This window comes from Nothobranchius furzeri, chromosome 10 (assembly GCF_043380555.1).
Source record: "Nothobranchius furzeri strain GRZ-AD chromosome 10, NfurGRZ-RIMD1, whole genome shotgun sequence".
Taxonomy (NCBI): domain Eukaryota; kingdom Metazoa; phylum Chordata; class Actinopteri; order Cyprinodontiformes; family Nothobranchiidae; genus Nothobranchius; species Nothobranchius furzeri.
Window position 1 is genome coordinate 58,997,442 of NC_091750.1, and position 19,943 is coordinate 59,017,384.

Sequence of the window (19,943 nt, forward strand, 5' to 3'; positions counted from 1 at the left end):
AGAAATGGAGAGTCAGGAACAATGAGAACTGATAACAGGGTATCAGTCTGGAATGTAAGAAATTATCAATGCACTAAAATATCGCAGTATTTTGTGTTATGATACAGAATATTTAAAGCAAAGTATAAAGATTTTTTAATTTAGAATTTACATTAAAATGTTTATTGTTTTTCTTTATGGAACAATTAAATCTTGCAATAACACACGATGTGTCGTAGAAGCGTCTGGCCTGAATTTTCCAATGAAATTCAGTATTAAATATTGTTAATACTGTCTGGCTTTTTGTATCATAATATATCTCATTGTCTCCCTTGTATTGTGATATATATCGTCTCGTCTATATCGTGATGTATATCGAAATGTCTCCACTGTGTTGTGATATTTATCGCATCGTCTCCCCTGTATCGTGATGGGCTGGGCAATAAATCAAAAATGTATCTTTATCGAAATTTCTGACTCATCGATAATTTTCCCATGTCAGTAAACTTGATAATAAAAAAATAAAAAGATTTGTGTAGGTTGGCAACGTTCATGTCCCTTTAAGAAGCTGTACCTCCTTGAGTCATGTATAAATGCGACAGCCCCATCTAGTGGACAACTTTTGTTTCTTCGCCTACCTGTCGTTATCGTCCATTTGTCGATATCGAGGTGAAATCCTCAATATATCGTGATATTGATTATAGGCCATATCGCCCAGCCCTACGTGATGTATATCGTAATGTCTCCCCTGTGTTGCGATATCTTAGCCTAGTGAACTAGACCAAATTCTTGCTTTGCAAAGAATGGTCTAGGCATGCTCCATTGGAACCTCTGCAGCTCCTACCAGGACTCTGGCTAGCCAATCACAGCTCTCTAGAGGGGTTTCAAACACATAAAGAGCTGTGATTGGTCCATAATGGTGGCCAATCATAGTGCTCTATCTGCTTAGTGAACAAATCACAGAGCTTTATCCGCTTTGTGGGCCAATCAGGGCACTCTATATGCCTGGTGGGTGGGATGATGCAACAGAGTGAAACAAGAGTATGTCACATTCATTGTCCAGTGGAATGCGGAGATCATTTGAAAGACAACGGTAGAACCCGCCCCACAACTGAGAGCCGTCAATGGAGCGTGGCCAGACTAAATAATACATTTATTTAGTCTGGCTTGCCAGGCTAGCGATATCTATCATATTGCGAAATTATTGCCAATACAAACCCATAGTGTTACTAACACAAAAGTAGGGCTGTAACAATACTGGCAATATCACGATATCACCTAAGTAAAATGGCCACAATATCCTTGTGGTCTCGTCACGATATTGTACAGTACGTCTTGAGATAAAAATAACACTTTTCAGTCTGCTCCACAGAAGCATAGCAAAGTAAACTACATAGACCATGGTCCTTTGCTTCCACGCCATCGGCCAGTTCACCAAAGAGAGTGCGTGCAGCCCACACAGCCTGGTATTTTTAATGCCTGGGTATTTTATTTTTTGAATGGGCTGTTTAATGCCTTTATTTTGGTGGTTAATTCCATACCTGTGTTGCCATTTCTTTTATAAATATATATGAGTTGTTACTTGAATTTTTCACTTTATGGCATTTCAGGGTATTCAAAATGTCATAATGGTAATAAAGTAAATGACAAATGTACCAATGACCAGTCTAAGTATTTTGTGTTGTGAGTCTCTTATTATTGTGAGCATAGCCACAATATTGTGAGCCTCCTCACAATTTCTCAGTGAATGTCGTATCGTGAGGTTCATATCGCAACAGTAGCGTATTGTGAGATTTAGATATTGTTACATCTCTACACACAAGTTATAAATGCTGTAGAAAATAACTAAAGCAGAATGAGAGTCAGAAAGAGAAAGAGGATTGAAACATTAGCCAGGAAATCTTAAAAAATTTTAAAATCAAAAAGGAAAAGAGTTTGTGTTTAAACCTGATAAATGACTTTACAATTTAGTGCAGACAGAATGATAACAAACCAAGGATTTGAAGAGGATGACATGGAAATATTAAAGTAAGGAATGGATTGCGATGCGCAGTTGTAAACATTGTGGGTGTGCAGCAGAAGGAGGAGGAGGAGTTGTAGGGAAGGAGTGATGGGACACAAAGGTGAAGGTTGTGAGAGTGTCGTGTGGGGGGTGGGGGCGTTAATGGGAGGATGAGGTAAGAAAAATGGGTCATGGGGCTAAAATAAGATGGAAGGTTAGTAGATGAGAGGGAAATTAATATAACCCTGGTTAATAGTGCTTCCAAGCAACAAATCACATACATTTAATTTGCTCGGCTTATCAAGACCAACTAATGACGGCTTTAGCGAGCACTGAGCACTAACGTGTTAAAGTGCGGTGATGAATGATCCAGAAGCACAATGCAACTAAAGCAAAGCTCACTTTCTAAAACAAATGTTCTGATTAGCTGCCGTCGTCCTGTAGCAACTCAAAACCAAATAGAAACATATCCTGTAAAACTAAATCCATGACCTTTCTTTACACTTGTTGTTATTTTTATTCTCAGTGTACTCTGTCACCAATAACAAACCAAACATGAGGAAAAACCATTAACCACATAACTTGACCAGAATCAACCTCATGTTTCAATCAGTGACTTGTTTACTTCCTCATATTGTTGCTAAGGCTCAGAACACTCAACAAAACTCAGTTACCAAGCATTTGCATCTTAGCCAATACTCCGCTGGTATAAAAGATAAAATAATCTGGAACAGTGTGCATGACTGTATGCAGACTACAGTACAGGGCACTGGCCACGTCTGTGGCTGTTGATGCTGCTAATTTTAGGGATTATATCATCAGCACTAAGATGTCAACCTTCTTGATCTTGTACTCTGTATTTCTCTCTGCCTATTTTCTGCCTTTGCCTTGCTGGGAATCCCCCCGCCTCACTTCTTTGTTATTTATTTATTTATTTATTTTAGTTGGGCTTCCCTGTTAGCTGCCCTTTCTTTCTTCTGGATTGGATTTGAATTGCATTTGGAAGGATGAGCTGTTGAATCCTTACAGGATCTCAATAATATAAATAAGTTCCAGCAAAACCCAAAAAAATGCTTCATGCCTTTCTTTCACCTTGTGAAATCCATCTGGCCCCAACCCCTCCCCCTCCTCCTTTTGTCTAAATCTTTCATCCACGCATCTCCCTCCCGTCGTCTCTTCTGAGCACTCGTCTCTGTCTCCTCTTGTTTACTTTCAATTTATCTTCCTCTGGTCGTGGCCCTCTGGGTTGTTTCTAACTCCACGTGATGATGTTTATCCATTCTGTTCATCACATCAGACACCGCTTATCAGGCTCCTTTTTGGTTGCGTTGAAATTATGATGAAACTACCTACTACCTTCACAGCACAACTGCAAGTGTGAAGGGTCGATCAAGAGCGTCTGTTTTGTTGTGGTTTTTACTCTTTGTCTTCTACCAGTTTTTTTTCTTTTTAGGCCTTCAAGGCCCAAACCCGTCTGAAGGCTGTCTGCAGAGTCCAGTTGGAAAGGGAAGGAGCAGTTTAAATAGCAGGAATTCCTGTTAGACAAAAACACACATTCAGAGGGAATTCACACGCGTACAGCCTCACAGTATTATGTGTCAGATCTGGTTTTGCACAAGTTTGGTACCTAGAAGATAGTCAAGAAGAAGCTTTTTTCACGTAGGAGTATCAGTCATTTTTGGGAGAATGTGCCGTTGACTGGGCCAAGATTCTTTCAGCTTTTTTGGTCAATTTTTATGTGTTTGCTGCAGGAGATCTTCTCTCTCAACTAGAATTATTAGAGTAATGTCTAACTAGAGCCGACAGAAGGGCAGGACGTCTGCGTTCTCACATGCAACCAATTGTTTTCGCTCACCTTCAAAACCATCTCCTGTTGACCAGATTAATACAGGTGAAACTCAAATAATTAGAATATCTGCCAAAAGTTCACTTATTTCAGTAATTCAACTTAGACTGAGAGACCATCGAAAGGCTCAGGAATACTTTGCAGGTGTTCTGGATTTGTTAGCCGGTGACACTTTGAGTCTAGAATATTGAACCTTTTCACAATATTCTGTCTGAGATTTTGACTTAGGGGTTTTCATAAGCTGTAAGTCAAAATCATCACAACTGTATGAAATGAAGGCTTGAAATATCTGGCTTTGCGTGTAATGAGTCTGTCTCATATCAACTTTTAAGGTGAATTACTGAAGTAGATTAACTTACCACTGAATGTCTGTGTTGAAAACTTGTAGGAGGGGAACAGCACGTCTTAGATTGTGATGCTTGTTCCTGTGTGTGACAGAGCAGCAGGGATTTTAGTCAGCTGACGCTTTTTGACTATCCTGACAGAAGTGATTAGATGTGAGCTCTATTCAAACACACTGCTGCATGATGGAAGCATGTGATGTATATAAATTAGTGTGCAGTCCCATGAGGCCAGTCTTACCAGTTGCATCAGACTGAGGGGCAAAATGAGAAACAAACACCTCCAAAGTATTCACACAATTTCACACGGGATCCATCCAACCCGTTTAAGCTGCACCGCCTGTTATCTGTCTCTTGTTGCTGGTCTGAAATTGTCACGTTTAAAAAAAAAAGTCAAACAAATTATCCTCTTTTCAGGTCAGAGTGACTGTCCTTGCTAAGAAGGATAATAATACTTAGAAAACTCTCTTTAGCAGGCCCATGCACACAAACACAGTCAGACAGACTTTTCCAGGAAGTGTTTCCTGTGTGACGCGCTTCCCGCCCCGTGTTTTGCACACAGATTCCACATCGTCATCTGCAGTAACGCCAAACGGCTTTGAGTGTATCTTTTTCGGTTTGCACTGAAGATCAAATCAGGTCACAGAAATCGGCTGTCACTTTGAAACCACATAATGAAGTGTTTTTGTGCTGATTACTAACCACGCTATGCTCACATCGAGTCTATATTTACTTCTGTTCTCATGGAAAGTCCATGGAAATTTCCACATACATTTTTATGACAAATTTTACCTATAGTTGGGTCATGTTGGGAATAAGACATAATTGAAAACAAATTGATTGTCTTGCCACAACTTCCTCCCTAAAAACTGTTTTAACTCGTTTACCATTTAACGTCCATTTAATTTTCAGTTTTGTCATCAACCTCTCCCAAACTTGTCTCGCATTATCAGACTCACATAGACTGAGACATGTTCAGTGGCAGTCATGAGTTCAAAACCAATGACTGAAACAACTTTATGACTTTTTTGATGCAACATTTATAGTGAAAACGTCAGCAATGCCAGAGGAAGACCCTCGTGTGAAGAAACCTAAAATGTGAAGGCATTTTGGATTTTCCTCACAAATGCTGTTTGTACTTTTGCACCAGTAGCATTGAGATACTGACTTAACTTTGTGTTTATTTGATCATTTTTCTGCTTAAACGTTCAGTGTGCAGTGGTGGAAAACCTAATTTTCAGTAAATGGACTTTTGTTATACAAACTCTCCAAATCTCTACTGCAGACGCCTTACGCTGCAGCTACCCTTTGAATTGTATTTGAGAAAATTAGCAGAAGCAGCACTCTTGTGTTTATTTAGTCTAAGGCTGCTGATTAAGTTGCTTTTTGATTATGCACTTGTGCTTATCATGGCTGCCTCACGCAACTTGCGTTTGTTTGAAGCATTGTTTGTGCGCGTTCTCTGACATTAATGTGATGAGTTCTCAAGCTGCAATATGCGAGTAACCAGTAAGGGGAGTTTGTCTCAGTCAAATGTATGAGTATGTCTGGGCAAAAGCCAGACATACTCACCATTGTCACGCCGTGTCTGGTATGGATATCTTAAGCCTGGACCACACTGTGCATTTTTCAGACGTCCTAGAGAAAACTCTTGTTTCAAACCGGATTGTGACAAAACCGGTGAATGTGAGCGTCATTTGCAAGTCTGTGGCCACCAATGGGATTGTTTCTGCAAGCTAACTGAGCACACTCACCAGTCTCCCAACAGTCTAAAACCATTGCTTGAAAACCAACGACTCAAGTCTGCAATCGACCAATGAAAATACACCCAGGGATTGACGTAAACAACTAGTGACAGTGGAAATAGATGCAAGAACATGTGAACCGCTCATGTTTGTAGTTCATTTAGAGTCTAATAAAAGAAGTGTTAACGGCAGCGCAGCATCGTTGTTTTGGCTAGCTGTGGGCTTTTAATGAAGTATGCTTTTCGGGGTGTGTGCTCCTGATGTTGGTTTGTTCTGCTAGATCGAGACGTTGTGCGAGTTAGCTCGCTGAAATCTTGGACTATACAATGTGCCACCTCACTAGGGTTCTCCCAATGTGTCACTAGCGGTCCTGTCCAACAGCCGAAAACGCACAGTGCGGTCTTGCTTTACATCGATCGATGATACCGCTGCAATCTTTTTTTCTGTTGTGATCTCAAAACTAATCAGCTGCTGATCACTTCTATTGCCACCATGTTTGTACCCTACAAACCCAGCACTCGATCCAGTCTAAGGCCTGGGGCACACAGAAGGCAGATGCGCTGCGTCACGTCACCCCCATGGCGTCATTTTAAAAAGAAGCCATTATAGTGAACGAGAGTGGCTACACTGGGGGTGCATTGCCACATCCCAGAAGCGATGGTCCACACGGAGGCGCTGAAGATAGGCGCCAGTTCTATTTCAAGCGCCCGTGGCGTGGCTGTTTACAACATTGTGGAGTGCTTTACAATAGACATAACGACGCAGAATGGTTGTACGGCACAAAGCCAACCACCAAAACATGGCTTTGTGTGCAATGAGTAGCGGATGAGCTACTTGATTACAGTGTTGATAACTTTAAAGTACTACTGATCTTAAAATAATGTAATAAATAGCGTACTTACCCATTTTTAATCAATTAGTCTCACAAAACACAACAGCAAGTCTGATCACATATAAACAAGAGTCACTTCCTGTTCTCAAGTCCCGCGTGATGTTGTGACTATCGCACAATTTTCCAAGAAGCGCTCAGCGATGTAGCGAGTCTTGTGTGACCGTTTGACTTCATATACTGTAGATACTAGTAGAATCCTCCAGTACTACAAGCAAGTATGTGAACAAGATGCAGCCTGCTGCCTGGGTTAGCATGAGGTTAAAAATCAAGTCCATTCCCAGTCAACTCTCTAACGGCAGGAAAAAGAGACCATCTGAAACTGTGCATACATGTATGCAAACAGGAATTGTCTGCAGCTGCACACACTTAGACACACACCCTATGAGCATGGCTTTTTTCTTTTTGAAACACACACACTTTATACACTCAGTGACAGTGCCCATCCATTAGTTCCGAGTCTTAAATCCATTCAGCTATTGGTAATTTCATTCATGTGGACTGGTAGGCTTTAATGGGTCTGCGTGTGTGTGTGTGTGTGTGTGTGTGTGTGTGTGTGTGTGTGTGTGTGTGTGAGAGAGAGAGAGAGTTTGTTTCATCTTTTTGTTCTGTCTGTTTTTCATTCTCTTTCTGTATATCCAGTTATCCGGTTCCGTCTTCTCCCTTTTCCCTCCTTCCCCATCTCTCTTGTGTACATAGCTCTCCTCTGAAGGCAGGGCTCCATGTGCTTGCACCTGATTGGTTGTGGGGTAAAAAGATGATGTCATCCCCATTTGAGATGCGTGTTGCTCCTCATATTTGTCGAGGAGAGAGGATTGAGGGTAGATATCGTGATGCAGAGCAGCAAGCAGATAGAATAAAAATAGTAGCATGCAAAAGACAATTAGGTGAAAACTGTAGAAGGACACACAGTTTAAAAAAATGTTTAAGGCTGTTTAAGGCATGAAATTCATTTCAAACACTGAGGATTTTAAGTTGGAAAGGGCAGGAATATGTAGGTTTGGTCAGACTGGTAATCACCCTTTGAAACAAGGGAATGTTTTGATTCATCACTGTTTTCTGTCATCTTTTTTGCCTAGAGGGTCACAAATGCTACAACATGCATGCTGGGTGATACATAAAAGGAGGAGGAGAATTACATGGGGGAAGAAACTCATGCTTTGCACCAAAAAATTAAAGCTGCAGTGCAGCATGTAATGTGTTAGGAAGCAATAGAAGTCTTTGCTACAGATGCTTTAATAGGAACGTGACAGAATCTCTATGACTAAGGAGTGCTTAAATAGCTTAACCAGAGGACACTGGGTCTGTCTGGATGCTGCCAAGTCAAATGCTTCTGTAAAAGTTTGCACGTGACAGGAAGTGGTAAAAATCTAAAACAAAACCGTAAAATGTGATTCATAAAGAGCTATTTCAGACGACTGCAGTAAAAGAGTGGCCAATTGGAATCAAAATACAACAAGGTTGTGACAACGTGACGGGTTGATGAAGTTGTAAAAACTGGAAAATGTTGACTTCATAGTGTTTTTGCTTTTTTTTTCTTATTTATATATGAAAGCAGATGAAACTATTTGAAAAGTAATTAAATTACTTGCAACTGTCTTGTGTTTTATCTCATATTCTACATCAGAAGGAATAAATCTCACTCTGGATACTTTGGGTCCCTGTCAAAATCAGTTCCAGTTAAAGCATCAAACAGCGTGCTTAATGTCTCGATTAGCTCGTTGTTTTATCCATAAACAGCCTGGATTTTCAAAACTTAATCCAAGTTTAGCTAACGCTCTTCTTGCATATTAAATTCTGAAATCTAAGTTGCAAATTTCTCCAGAGCAGGGCTCATTTGGCATCATAACAGCAGCGTCTGTCCTTGCATCTCGTAGAGGCTCTGTGATTTATACGCCTCCTCCATTTATTATTATTTTTTTGTAATTTATGCTGCCTGCTCACATAAGGGGAGGGGGATTGCCTCAGTATACTTGGCTGTATGTTACCAGAAGATCAGTAAAGATGTTCCCCGTTGTCCTCTCTATCTCCATCTCCCCTGTTCATCCACATCTGCTCAGCAGCCAATCCACTTAATGCAGCTTCCCTCGCCCCGTTCGAGTCGCCTCCCCTTGCCGAGCTCTCTTTTCCCGCCCTCTCCCGCTGCACAGGTGATGTCATTCTTTTTCAGCTGGATTCCCCTCCCTTCTCCTTCCTCGCCTCGCTCCCACTCTCTTCTCCGTTTCCCATTAGCGGCTGGATCTCCGCGGTGCAGCATCCGTCCACGGTAGATTCTCTACAAGGTTGGGAGGGGGGAGGAGGAATGCCGGCGTGAGGTGCGAGCTTACAGCTGGGGTGCAGGAGCAGGATCGCTGGCCCTTGCCATGGAGCTGAACCGCTGGAGCTTTATGGAGGGATAAAGAGTTGCAAACAAGACAGTTTGACAGATGCAGGCAGTGCATGAAGAGGAGAGGAGAACTACGGCCAAATAATTTTTGTTTGTGGGAGCTGAAAGTGGATTGGTTGGATGACTTGAAGCAAAGCACGGAGCTTCTTCCCTTGTGGCTGCAGATGCACAAACAAGTCTCCTTGTTTTTCTAACTGTTGCCTCGTCTTTAAAGCTGCATTATTTTTGCTCTTTGATCAAGCAAAGTGCATCTTTAAGAAGATGGAACTGAGTGCACGGGTTTTTCACTGACTTTTAAGCGGATGAGCTGAACTTCACTTGCATGTTTCACCATGCAGCCTCTTTCTCTTCTGAACATAGTTGTTTGAGGTTTCCTGCAAAATTCCCCTACTTGAGGATCATCGCAAGCATCATTTTTAAAGTAGAAGACAGAAAGATTTTATTCTAATTGCACCTGTCTTGGTTTAACATCCCGTTTTGCAGTAACATCTGAGAAATTTTTAAAGAGCTTCCACTTTTTTCCTCGCAGCTTCTGCACGACTCTCCTCTTGCAGCAAAGAGAGTGGCGTCAGCTGTCATCCCCCCTCTTTTACATTTTTTCATCGCTTGCTGAACGAGGGGAAACTTCCCCTTTCTGGCACCCTCCCTCCTGTGGAAATGGCTTTCCTGGTCCGTTGCTATGCCAACTGCTTGCAGCCATGGTCCTCCAAAGTAAGCAATGTCGTAATCCCTTTTGCTGGCCAGCTTCTCTGGTGGCAGAATACTGCCACCTCTGTGTGTGTGTGTTGCTGATAGAGAGACAGGGTGTGGATCAGAGCAAAGGATCTTAATTCATATGCATATTACATAGATCACTTTGACTGTTTAGAGACGTTTGAAGGCTCCTCTTTTGCATTGATTAGAATTTTAAACATGCCTGAGAAAATAATTAAAAACCAAACCAAGCTGCTGGTGTTGTGCCGTCATAATTTCCAGACTCTGTCAGAAGAAAATTACTACAAAATGAAGTAATTGCATGCATATAAAAGTAATATGTCTAATTTTTATGTCATTATTTGTCTCGTAGGTTTTCCTTGTCTTGCACCAGTGGTTTATCAGTCTGAAAAACTGCAGCTGCAACACTTCTTATTCTTCAAAGCTCAGCAATGATTTAAGGCTTCCCTAAAATAATATTTGGAAGGCTCAGTACTCTCCTCCTGTGGTTGTCAATGCATTGTTTGTCTTGTCAACAATCCAATATTTAAATGTACTGAAACTCTTAATAAATGTTAGGCTGTACGTTTATTCCATCTGTTCTGCCTGTTGGCTCCCTTTATCCAGAAGCAGTCTGGTAACGATGTTGCCGTGTTTATAATTAACTGTTTGGTGGCCTAGTTTCAGTTTCCCAAAATAATCATCTGGTTTTATCCTCTGGCGAACTTTGGGATGATCTTATTGCCTTTCTTTTTGAGGATTTCTCATTTTCCATTCTTTATTTTTTGGTTATAGATGTCATAAATTATCTAACCCTAACCCTTTCATGACGTGTCATGATCATTATGCTACATTTGAGCTAACAGAAACCCCTTTTGCATTACCATTTGTGTCTACGAGCATCTGCCTGGGCGCTGGAAGAGATGCTTGTCTGCTTTTTATTACATGTGTGTATTTAGGTAGGATATATAATTATTAGGTTTCTGTGGAGAAAAGTAAGTTGTAAAGCGAAGAAGTTCAAAGATGAACAATCTCATAAATATTTTGTTACCTGACTTGGCTGTTGATCGTCTACATTGAGAGCTGGCGTATGCTTAAAACTGACTTCACTAGGTCTGATTCACATGGTAGTATTTTTTATATTGTCAGAGTATTTTCAGAACATGGGATACCACACAAGACTATTAAAAAATTCATAGATATGCCACTTTTGGTTGTACAATATGTGGCGTTTGGTGGCATGGCAATCAAATCACTACACATAAATCAATTTCACACACAAACATTTCCTAGCTTGATGGTAAATCTTGCATGATTAAATGCAACTTTGAAGTAAACAAACATGGTTGATGAGGACTGTGCAGCGCACTTCTGTCACCTTGCCCTCTGATTGGCTACACATCACATTCTACAGGCAGCACACTTGTTTGTCCTCGTAAATAACCCTAGCTTTCCACCGGACATGAAAGCACCGCAAAACGGCCACAAAACGTGCTACACAGCAATTGGCTGCCGTCATAGTGGACGAGTTCTTTATTTACTGGTAGCAAAGTGCAATGTGTTGGGTGCGTCGCAGAAGTAAAGGGACGCTATCATTACATTTTAAGTCAATTTTGTGATGCACTGCGCTTCCACAACACGTCAAACGCCACAGTTTAGTTGGTTGGATGGGGGCTCGCGGGTAAAGCGCCTCGGTTTCATTACATGCTGCTTTTGCGCCCGTTGGAAAGCTGTGGTGAGACTAATATAATCCAACATGTTTAAAAACCCATCTTTATGATCCAGGTGGCTCTGGCATGTTTCTGAATGGATCTAAGTGCTCTTAATTATGGTTGCAGAGGAGTTAAATGCTAGCCCTGTTTGCTTCATATCTGTCACAGTTGTTGTGTCCCTGGGCAAGACACCCAACCCGCATTGCCTGCTGGTAGTGGTCAGAAGGACTGGTGGCACCAGTGCTCGGCAACCTTGCTGCTGTCAATCCACCCCTGGGCAGCTGTGGCTACAGTGTAGCTCATTACCAACAACATCTGAATTTCTGTGTTCATGCGTGAAAAACTCATTGTGTTGTAAAGCACCTTGGGGGGGGGGGGTTGTAGAACCCTAGAAGATACTATATAATTACAGGCCATTTAACACATCACACACAGTAGGAATATCTGATAAGATTATCTTTAGAGCCTTTAAGGTAGTCAGGCTTGACTTTAAGATAGTAGGAATGGGAGGATTTGGTCAAAAATTGACTTAATCATCCTGCTGTGTGAACCATGCCTAAGAATGGAGTGTAGGAATATTTTTGCTGAAACAATAGCATCAATTTGATTATTTGTTGACTATTTTATTAACTCCTGTTCTTTATTTCCTATTAAAGGGGCTTACTGGCCACATGTTCTCATTCCAGTGTTTTATTGTTCATTCTGGCTGTTGAGGCTTGACATTGAATTCATGATTTCAGTTTGATTGTTTTTACAAGTTTTCAATGTTAAGAACCAGTTCTTGTTCTTCAGGTTGCTTTTATTTAATCATACATTGCGAAAAGTTAATATTGTGGTAGTAAAGGTTTTTCCATGATGTGTGTGTTGTAAGTTGCTCGTCTGATCTCTATTTTCATTCAGCTCGTCTCATTAGAAGTTCTTGTTAATTGGTCGGGATCTGTGTTGAGCTCACCTTTTGTAAAGGTTAATTAAACATTCCCTTCTCTCCCGTTGAAGAACCAGTGCTCTGTCTCAGTGTGGAGGTATCAAGTATCTGAAGTGATGTTGGAGTTTTTCTGGGAACTAAACGAAGGAGCAAATCTGGAGCACGATTACAAATTTGAAGTGAAAAGAAACAGAAATAAATAAGAAATCTTCTGAAGTGGTGATTTCTTTTATTCTACAAGAGGAGTTTGCTGTTTTATAATCGGCTCCTTTTTCAGAAAGGCAACCAATTATTTTCTTTTGAAGTCTGCCTGTTTTGACAGTTTTGACTGCCTTGAACTTGCTGGGATTAGTGACGTTTCTTTTTAATCGCCCACTGCATGCGTTTTTGTATTAAATAGATTTAGCAGTTTGCTTTATGAGAACTCTAAAACAACTTTGAAATTGTCCAGTTCTACTTTTCTCCTGGAGTTTGCATCTTCTCTACTTCCTTCTTCGAAAACTACAGACTTGGACTTCTGTTAAAGTGCAGTAGATTTTGCCGTGCAAATAGTGATCCCACATAGTGCACCGTATTTGCCTGCTCCAGATTTTAATGTCAGAGGACAGTTATTGAAATATTGACTGTGTGGCTAGAAATTTGGCATCAGATGACAGGCATTGCAATGTGGGCCAGTGAAGCTGCTTTGTGAGGCCAGGAGGGCTTCTATTCTGAGGCGGTGGGCAATTATTAGCCCTACATTTATTTACTTTGGTTAAGAAAAACACCTAAAACTTTAAACAGAGGTCCTCTCGCATCATTTAAATTCTTATATTCAGTTTTTTTTTCTTTTTTTTTTTTGGTGAACTGTCTTATCCACCTCATCCCAGCTGAATATCGTTTCAGTAGACCTTGAAAATGTTACATTCCTTCCTGTTGTCCTGTCTACATTACTAGTTTTTCACCTCATTTCTTCATTTCCTTCCTGATTCATTTCACTCGAGGACTTCTCCATCCTCTTCCACTTGTTCACCACTTCTTTTCCTTCTACCTTTCCATCTCGCCATCCCCATCTATTATTTAAGCATCAATAATGGGGCCTGTTGTTGTCGACGTCAGCCTGACATTGCTGCTGCTGCTATTGTTGTTGTTGCCCTGGTGGGCAGTATCCTTACTTATCAGCTCCTTCCTGTACTATAAATCACACCCACTCCTTCTTAAGTTGCACCCATGCTCTGTATTCCTGAGTGACCTCCTTTATGTTTCACGGCTTTGGTTGTAGCAGACAAGACTGGGATTATTAGAATACTGCAAAATCTTCCATTGGTGATTTACTTCCAAAAACACCAATAGCTACTAGAATTTAGTCTTGCCTGTTTTGTACAAACCAGGCAAGAATCAATTCTAGTAGCTATTGGTGTTTTTGGAAGTAAATCACCAATGGAAGATTTTGCAGTATTCTAATAGTCCCAGGCTTGTCTGCTACAGATTATGCTAGCAGTGTTCATTAGGTCTACCCATTGGACTATCCTGCATTGTTTTCGCACCCCAAAAATCAATGGCCCTTGGCGAACATTGGCATTATCAGTTTGCCTGGCACAACTGTCTGTTGTATAGTAATGGGGCTGGAGAAGTGTTGGTAGGGAAGAGCTTCACTCAGATGACAGATGTACTGCTAGAGCACGAAGGGCATGGCAGGTTAGACAGACATCAAGGTAGACAGGCAAAACGTGTGGCGTGTCTAAATAAGTTATCACTTGAACTCAGAATACCGTTGAAGTTTAACCATACCAAAGAGCTGTCAAATTTTGTTAAAGAAAAGCATTCAAAGTGAAAAAGACTTTCTTTGAAACAGGACATGCTTGTTTTTGTCCTGTTATTATTGTGCTTTAACATTACAATCTTTAATGTTCGTGTCAATAAGGATAATAAAAGTGTTTGGGCTTTTCAATCCTTGCTCTCAACGGCCACTGCCTGTATGTTTTCCCTGTTTCCCTGCACCAACACACCTGGTCGGTGTTAAAAGGTGATAAACAGGCTTCTGAAGAACTTGAAGAACTGTTGAAAAGGTGAACCAGCTAAAACATGCAGGACAGTGGCTAGGGCTGGGCGACATGGCCCCAAATCAATATTACGGTATATTGAGGAGTTCACCTCGGTAGCAATGACCACCGCTGTACTGAACAGGCGACGCCCCAGCCCTCCACGTGACAAGCTGTGATGTGGACTCGACTGGTCTCTGTTACAGCTTCTTAAAGCGACATGGACATCTGTAACCTACTCGTGTCTTTTATTTTTTTAAATACCAGACATACTATCAGGGGCAAAATTACATTGGTAAGAGTTATAAAATTCAGTAATGGTAAATTGGTCAGCCCTAACAGTGGCCCTACAGGACCACAATGGAATAGCCCCACTCTATCTCATTTCCCTGCCAAGTTTATTTATTTATTTTAAATGTCTTTCTGTTGGTTGCAATATCTGTTTTTGCCTCTAGATGGCACTTTATTCTATATGCTATGCCTTTAGCTGTAGGAATTAGACAGTTAACTACTGAGGTACCATATTTTCAGTATATGTGTATATTCAGTTGTGTTGTCAAATGGAAATAGTTTTTTGTCTTATTTATTTCAAGTCGAACAATAGTGAGAAATAGTCATTTTGCATATAAAAGATCTAAATATCAGCTTTTATATCCAAAACAAAATGAGCTTCCTACAAATGGCAAATCCCGGTTTGAGCTTTTCATTTATTACTTTATGTGAACTTTTTACATTCAAGTGAGTAAATCCAACAACTCACTGAATTTCAACTATAAAATGCACTTTGTAAAATATTCATCTTCGTTATCGCATAGATGCATTAATGCGTCACCTAAAGAGTTTTACATCCACTGTGACCTCCTGGATGCAAACGTACATTTGTGCTGTATGACAAGGACCTTTGCCAGATGAAGTTAATACCTACACACACACACACACACACACACACGCACACAAGCACACACACACACACACACACGCACACAAGCACACACACACACACACACACACACACACACACACACACACACACACACGGGTAGATGGACAAATTGACAGACTCTACTTGGGTTGTCACGTTTTGTGGCCTTTGAGCTTGAAGAGGTGGTGTATGTGTGAGGGGAGGAGAGGGGGTTGGGGGGGGGGGTCTAGACAAACACAAGCAGAGAGAGAGAGAGAGAGCAAGAGAGCTTTCAGCATGCCGAGGGAGGTCTAAGGTATCGTATGTACAGGAAGTAGGGGTGATAAAGATCAATATGGATTGCATTTAGTCCAGCCATGCTTTACCCACCTTCTACAACTCAGAGATTACTATTCAGTCTTTTTAACAAAAACACACACCAGCCCTAACCTAACCCAACCCAACCAAGGACAAGGTTTGCAAATTAGCCTCTGGCTAGAAAACCTCTGTACGAAAAGGGTGGCATTGCCCTTACATGGAACGTTGTCTTTTGTGCTGTTCATGGTCAATAAACCCAAACTAAACTTAACTATTTTCTCACTTCTTTTAAATTATGCATCTTTTATATGGTTATTTTCCGTTACAGTTTCATATTTAGCTTAATGTAACTTTTTGCAGAAAGAACACAGAGGTGTTTTGTTTGTTAGTAAAACAATTGACCCTTCTTGTGTTCAGATCTCAGTTTGCTCTAGTGTAATTGCAAACACTCTATTGAACCATTAAGTGGAAGGAGCACTCATCCTTCTGTTATTTAAACTGAATAGGCTGAAAGGAACAACGTATGGCGTCACCGTGTTGATTTGCAGAGCCAGAATGCTCCTTTTTCCTGGATTCCATCAAATAGGTTGTAGATTTGTGTTTATGTGTGCAGAAAAGGAAGACGTTGTTTTAAAATTCACATAAATATCATGATGACACAACTTACTGGTGTTGTAAAGCTGCTCTCGCTGATTTTGGTAAGGCACCCCCCCCCCCCCCCCCAAAAAAAATCTAGTTTCTACAGTAATAGTGGCTCATAAAGGGGATGAAATGATTCTCTTCGAGGTGTGATGAGTTGGAAATTACAACATAAAGGACATTATGCATAAAAGGGTGAAGGGGCTGAAATGGAGCGCGGATACTCTCATCTATGGTGAGCACACACAATTCCTGGCACGTGGCACTTGAACTTGGTAGTTGAACTTTGAATCATAACTTAACACCATCTCTCTCACACACACACACACACACACACACACACACACACACACACACACACACACACACACACACACACACACACACACACACAAACACACACAAACACACACACACACACACACACAAACACACACACACACACACACACACACACACACACACACACACACACACACACACACACACACACACATTGAGAAAGAGGCACCAGAGAGTTTGCAATACCCAACACATGCAAATGTACATCCATATTACTCACCCTCATTATATGCAGACTCCACCCACCAGATCTCTGTCAGCCGACCCCCACCCCATTCTAACACACACACACATCTGAGTCCTGATATTTCAGCCACCTAGCCCCCCCCCCCCCATTATCTCACCACTATTGATCCACACGCTCTCATGTGCCTGCACGACCAGAGAGCCTTTACTGGATAATTTTCAAGGGCATTTATAAATACAAGATCGGGTGGTTGGTTGGTTGTGGATGTGTGTGTAATAAAAGGAGGAGTGTGTCATGGATGGAGAGTGGTGTGTCCTTTTGTACATCTCCCAAGCAGATCATTTTCTGTGACTGTAGCCTCACTTAGCATTAGCTTTTTTATACAGTCCTGGACTTTTTAAAGTTAGGTGCACATCTGTATTCTGTCTTGATGCAACAAATCAGTGGCAGCAACATTTTAAATCCCTGAGATGAAATAAAATGGAATTTGTCCTTAATGTTGAAATACTTTAAAGCGGTCCTTCTTTCATATTTTAAGACATTTGCAGTAGTCTCTAGTAGGAATGATCGCCTTGTAAGTCATAGAAAACGCCCCGCTGAACGTGTTTCAGTAAGGAGAATTCTTATTATTTAGAAAATCATTTAAAAAATAATAATAGTTAGGAAATGGTTTTGTCGGTGTTTCTCTATAATGTAATTATGTGTTGGAAGCGTTGGTGGTTTGCTGTTTTTGTTCATATAAAAATGTCTGATGAATTGTAATTCAGGGTTAAAAACAAAGCAGTCCTTTCTGTGGTGCCAGAATGGAAGTTAACTGAAGTGAGCGGACCAAAGTTAGCGGAACAGGATCCAACATAAACAAAAACACCCCAGGAGAACCTCAGGGTGGAGCTGCCCCTCGAACCGCACCCTGGGTCAACCACGGATGCCAGCACTCTGTGTGTGTGTGTGTGTGTGTGTGTGTGTGTGTGTGTGTGTGTGTGTGTGAGAGGGAGAGAGAGAGAGAGAGAGAGAGAGAGAGAGAGAGAGAGAGAGAGAGAGAGAGAGAGAGAGAGAGAGAGAGAGAGAGAGAGAGAGAGAGAGAGAGAGAGAGAGAGAGAGAGAGAGAGAGAGAGAGAGAGAGAGAGAGAGAGAGAGAGAGAGAGAGAGAGAGAGAGAGAGAGAAAAAACTGTTGATTGGGCTGTGGGGCAGGAAGCATCTGTTAGCAGAGGGGAGCCAAGAGGATGTATGTATGATTGAGTGAGTGAGTGAGTGAGTGTGTGTGTGTGTGTGTGTGAGAGAGAGATTTCATGTGTGTCGATATAGCGCCAAGTGTTATCCCACTCCACGCCTCCATCCGGCAGACCTGGCCGTGGCCCTCCTTCCTCAGGCGCTCAGACAGATATGCCGTGTTACCTCCAGTGACGCTTACCCACACACACACACACACACACACACACACACACACACACATGCCCCCCCCCCCCCTCCCCAGAGTACTTTAATACCTTAATACTTATCATCTTTTTTACCTCAGAGAAATCTCAACACACACACTTTTAAGCGCCGTATGTGAACGGGTTATTCCAAATTTTTCAGAAACAAGAATACTGACCTTAAAACCAATCAAAACCTGAATAGTGGCTGCATGTAAACAATGTGACCCCCCCCCCCCCCCCCCATCCCATAATTTTCAGTCAGGTGAGAATTTTTTTCCTTCAATCCCTGCTTTAGACTCTTTCTAAGAACTAGAATGAAAGAGTTTAAGGAGAATGTGAAGACAGGACCCCAAACACCTACGCTGGCAGAAAAAAAGCTCTTTTGTTTGTCCTAAGCCTGATTTACCTTGTGATCCACAACGTTTAAATTCTGTGTCATGCTCCTTTTTCCTAGAAAACTTGCCTCATCTGCACGTCTTGCATTGATAAATATTCCCCACAAGAAGCCAACACTTTAAAAACACACACATATTCTGTCACACTGGAGTGCACCAGAAAGGAGTTTCCACTTCAGCATGGTTGTAATCATTTTCAGTCCTCATGTAGGGAACACTTTTGTCTGCAGGGGGTCAAACTTGTGCCAGCTGCCGCTTTTGTCGGGGAAGACTCCAGACGACGGACTTAGCCGTTAACATTGTGGGGAATTAATCAAATGTAGCTAGTTTACAACCCATTAATCACCAAGAAAATTCACACAGTTGTCTGTTGTTCAGGGGAAGGAAAGTACAGAAATGTCCTTTTGTTGTAATTTTCCTACCAGGCATTTAAAACATATTTAACATAAAGATAAAATGACCCTTGCTCAAAAAATATCTGTGGATTAATGAGAATAAAAATGTCCCACATGCTCAAAAACTCTCCTTCTATCCATTCTTGTTCGTCTTTCTTGTCTCTTGTCCCGAGCTCCTCCCGTGTCTCTGTCCATCATCAGGCAACTGGAGCAAAAGTCACGGGTCTTTGGCAGCGCTGACGCTGCCCAGAGTCCTATCCCGTCTATGTCACCATACTGGCACGACACAGTGATGAAACAGCCAGCTAATGGCTGCTGATCTACTTCAGAAAGCTGCCAACCAATGATCCTCCATAACCAGAGGCTGCCAAATCACATGATGAAGTTTGGTTTCTCAGCAGAGACAAAAGATTTATTTTTTTCTTTTCTTTTCTATTTTTAATGTTGCTATGCAGAATTCGTAGTCGTTTACACAAAAAAAATGAATTTTTTTTAAGCTTTAACGCTTTCAGGATCCTTTTAGTTTGCCCCAGTTTTAAAAGTAAGTTTAGCAAATGTTGCTGATAGATCTCTCTTAAAATGACAAAGTATTTTTTAAAGAAGCTTTTCGTCAAGTTTGTGTTTTCTAAATAAAAAAAACAGGAAACTTTTCTTCTTCCATTTTTCTAAACGTGTTTTTTGATCATTCTGCTGTTGAGATATACTTGTTAAAGTAAACAGCATGTTTGATGTACTTCACACACGGAAAGTTTTCAACATGTGACACGGCCAAGGAAAACTATGGCTTTGTGTTTCTTCTGTTAACAAC

The 19,943-nt window shown here is 41.2% G+C and overlaps 1 protein-coding gene across 12 annotated transcripts in view; it reads left to right on the forward strand.

Moving 5' to 3' along the window:
- Nucleotides 1-19,943, forward strand: part of LOC107386829 (rap guanine nucleotide exchange factor 6) — a 153,487-nt gene that overhangs the window by 62,163 nt on the left and 71,381 nt on the right. Inside the window, exon 1 of one of the 12 annotated variants that reach the window (XM_070555841.1) lies at nucleotides 9,652-9,899. The exons of the other annotated variants lie outside the window; for them this stretch is intronic. Coding sequence (XP_070411942.1) covers nucleotides 9,846-9,899 — 54 coding nt within the window. The 5' untranslated portion in view covers nucleotides 9,652-9,845. Of the gene's footprint in view, nucleotides 1-9,651; nucleotides 9,900-19,943 lie in introns of those variants that run through there. 12 annotated transcript variants of the gene reach the window in all.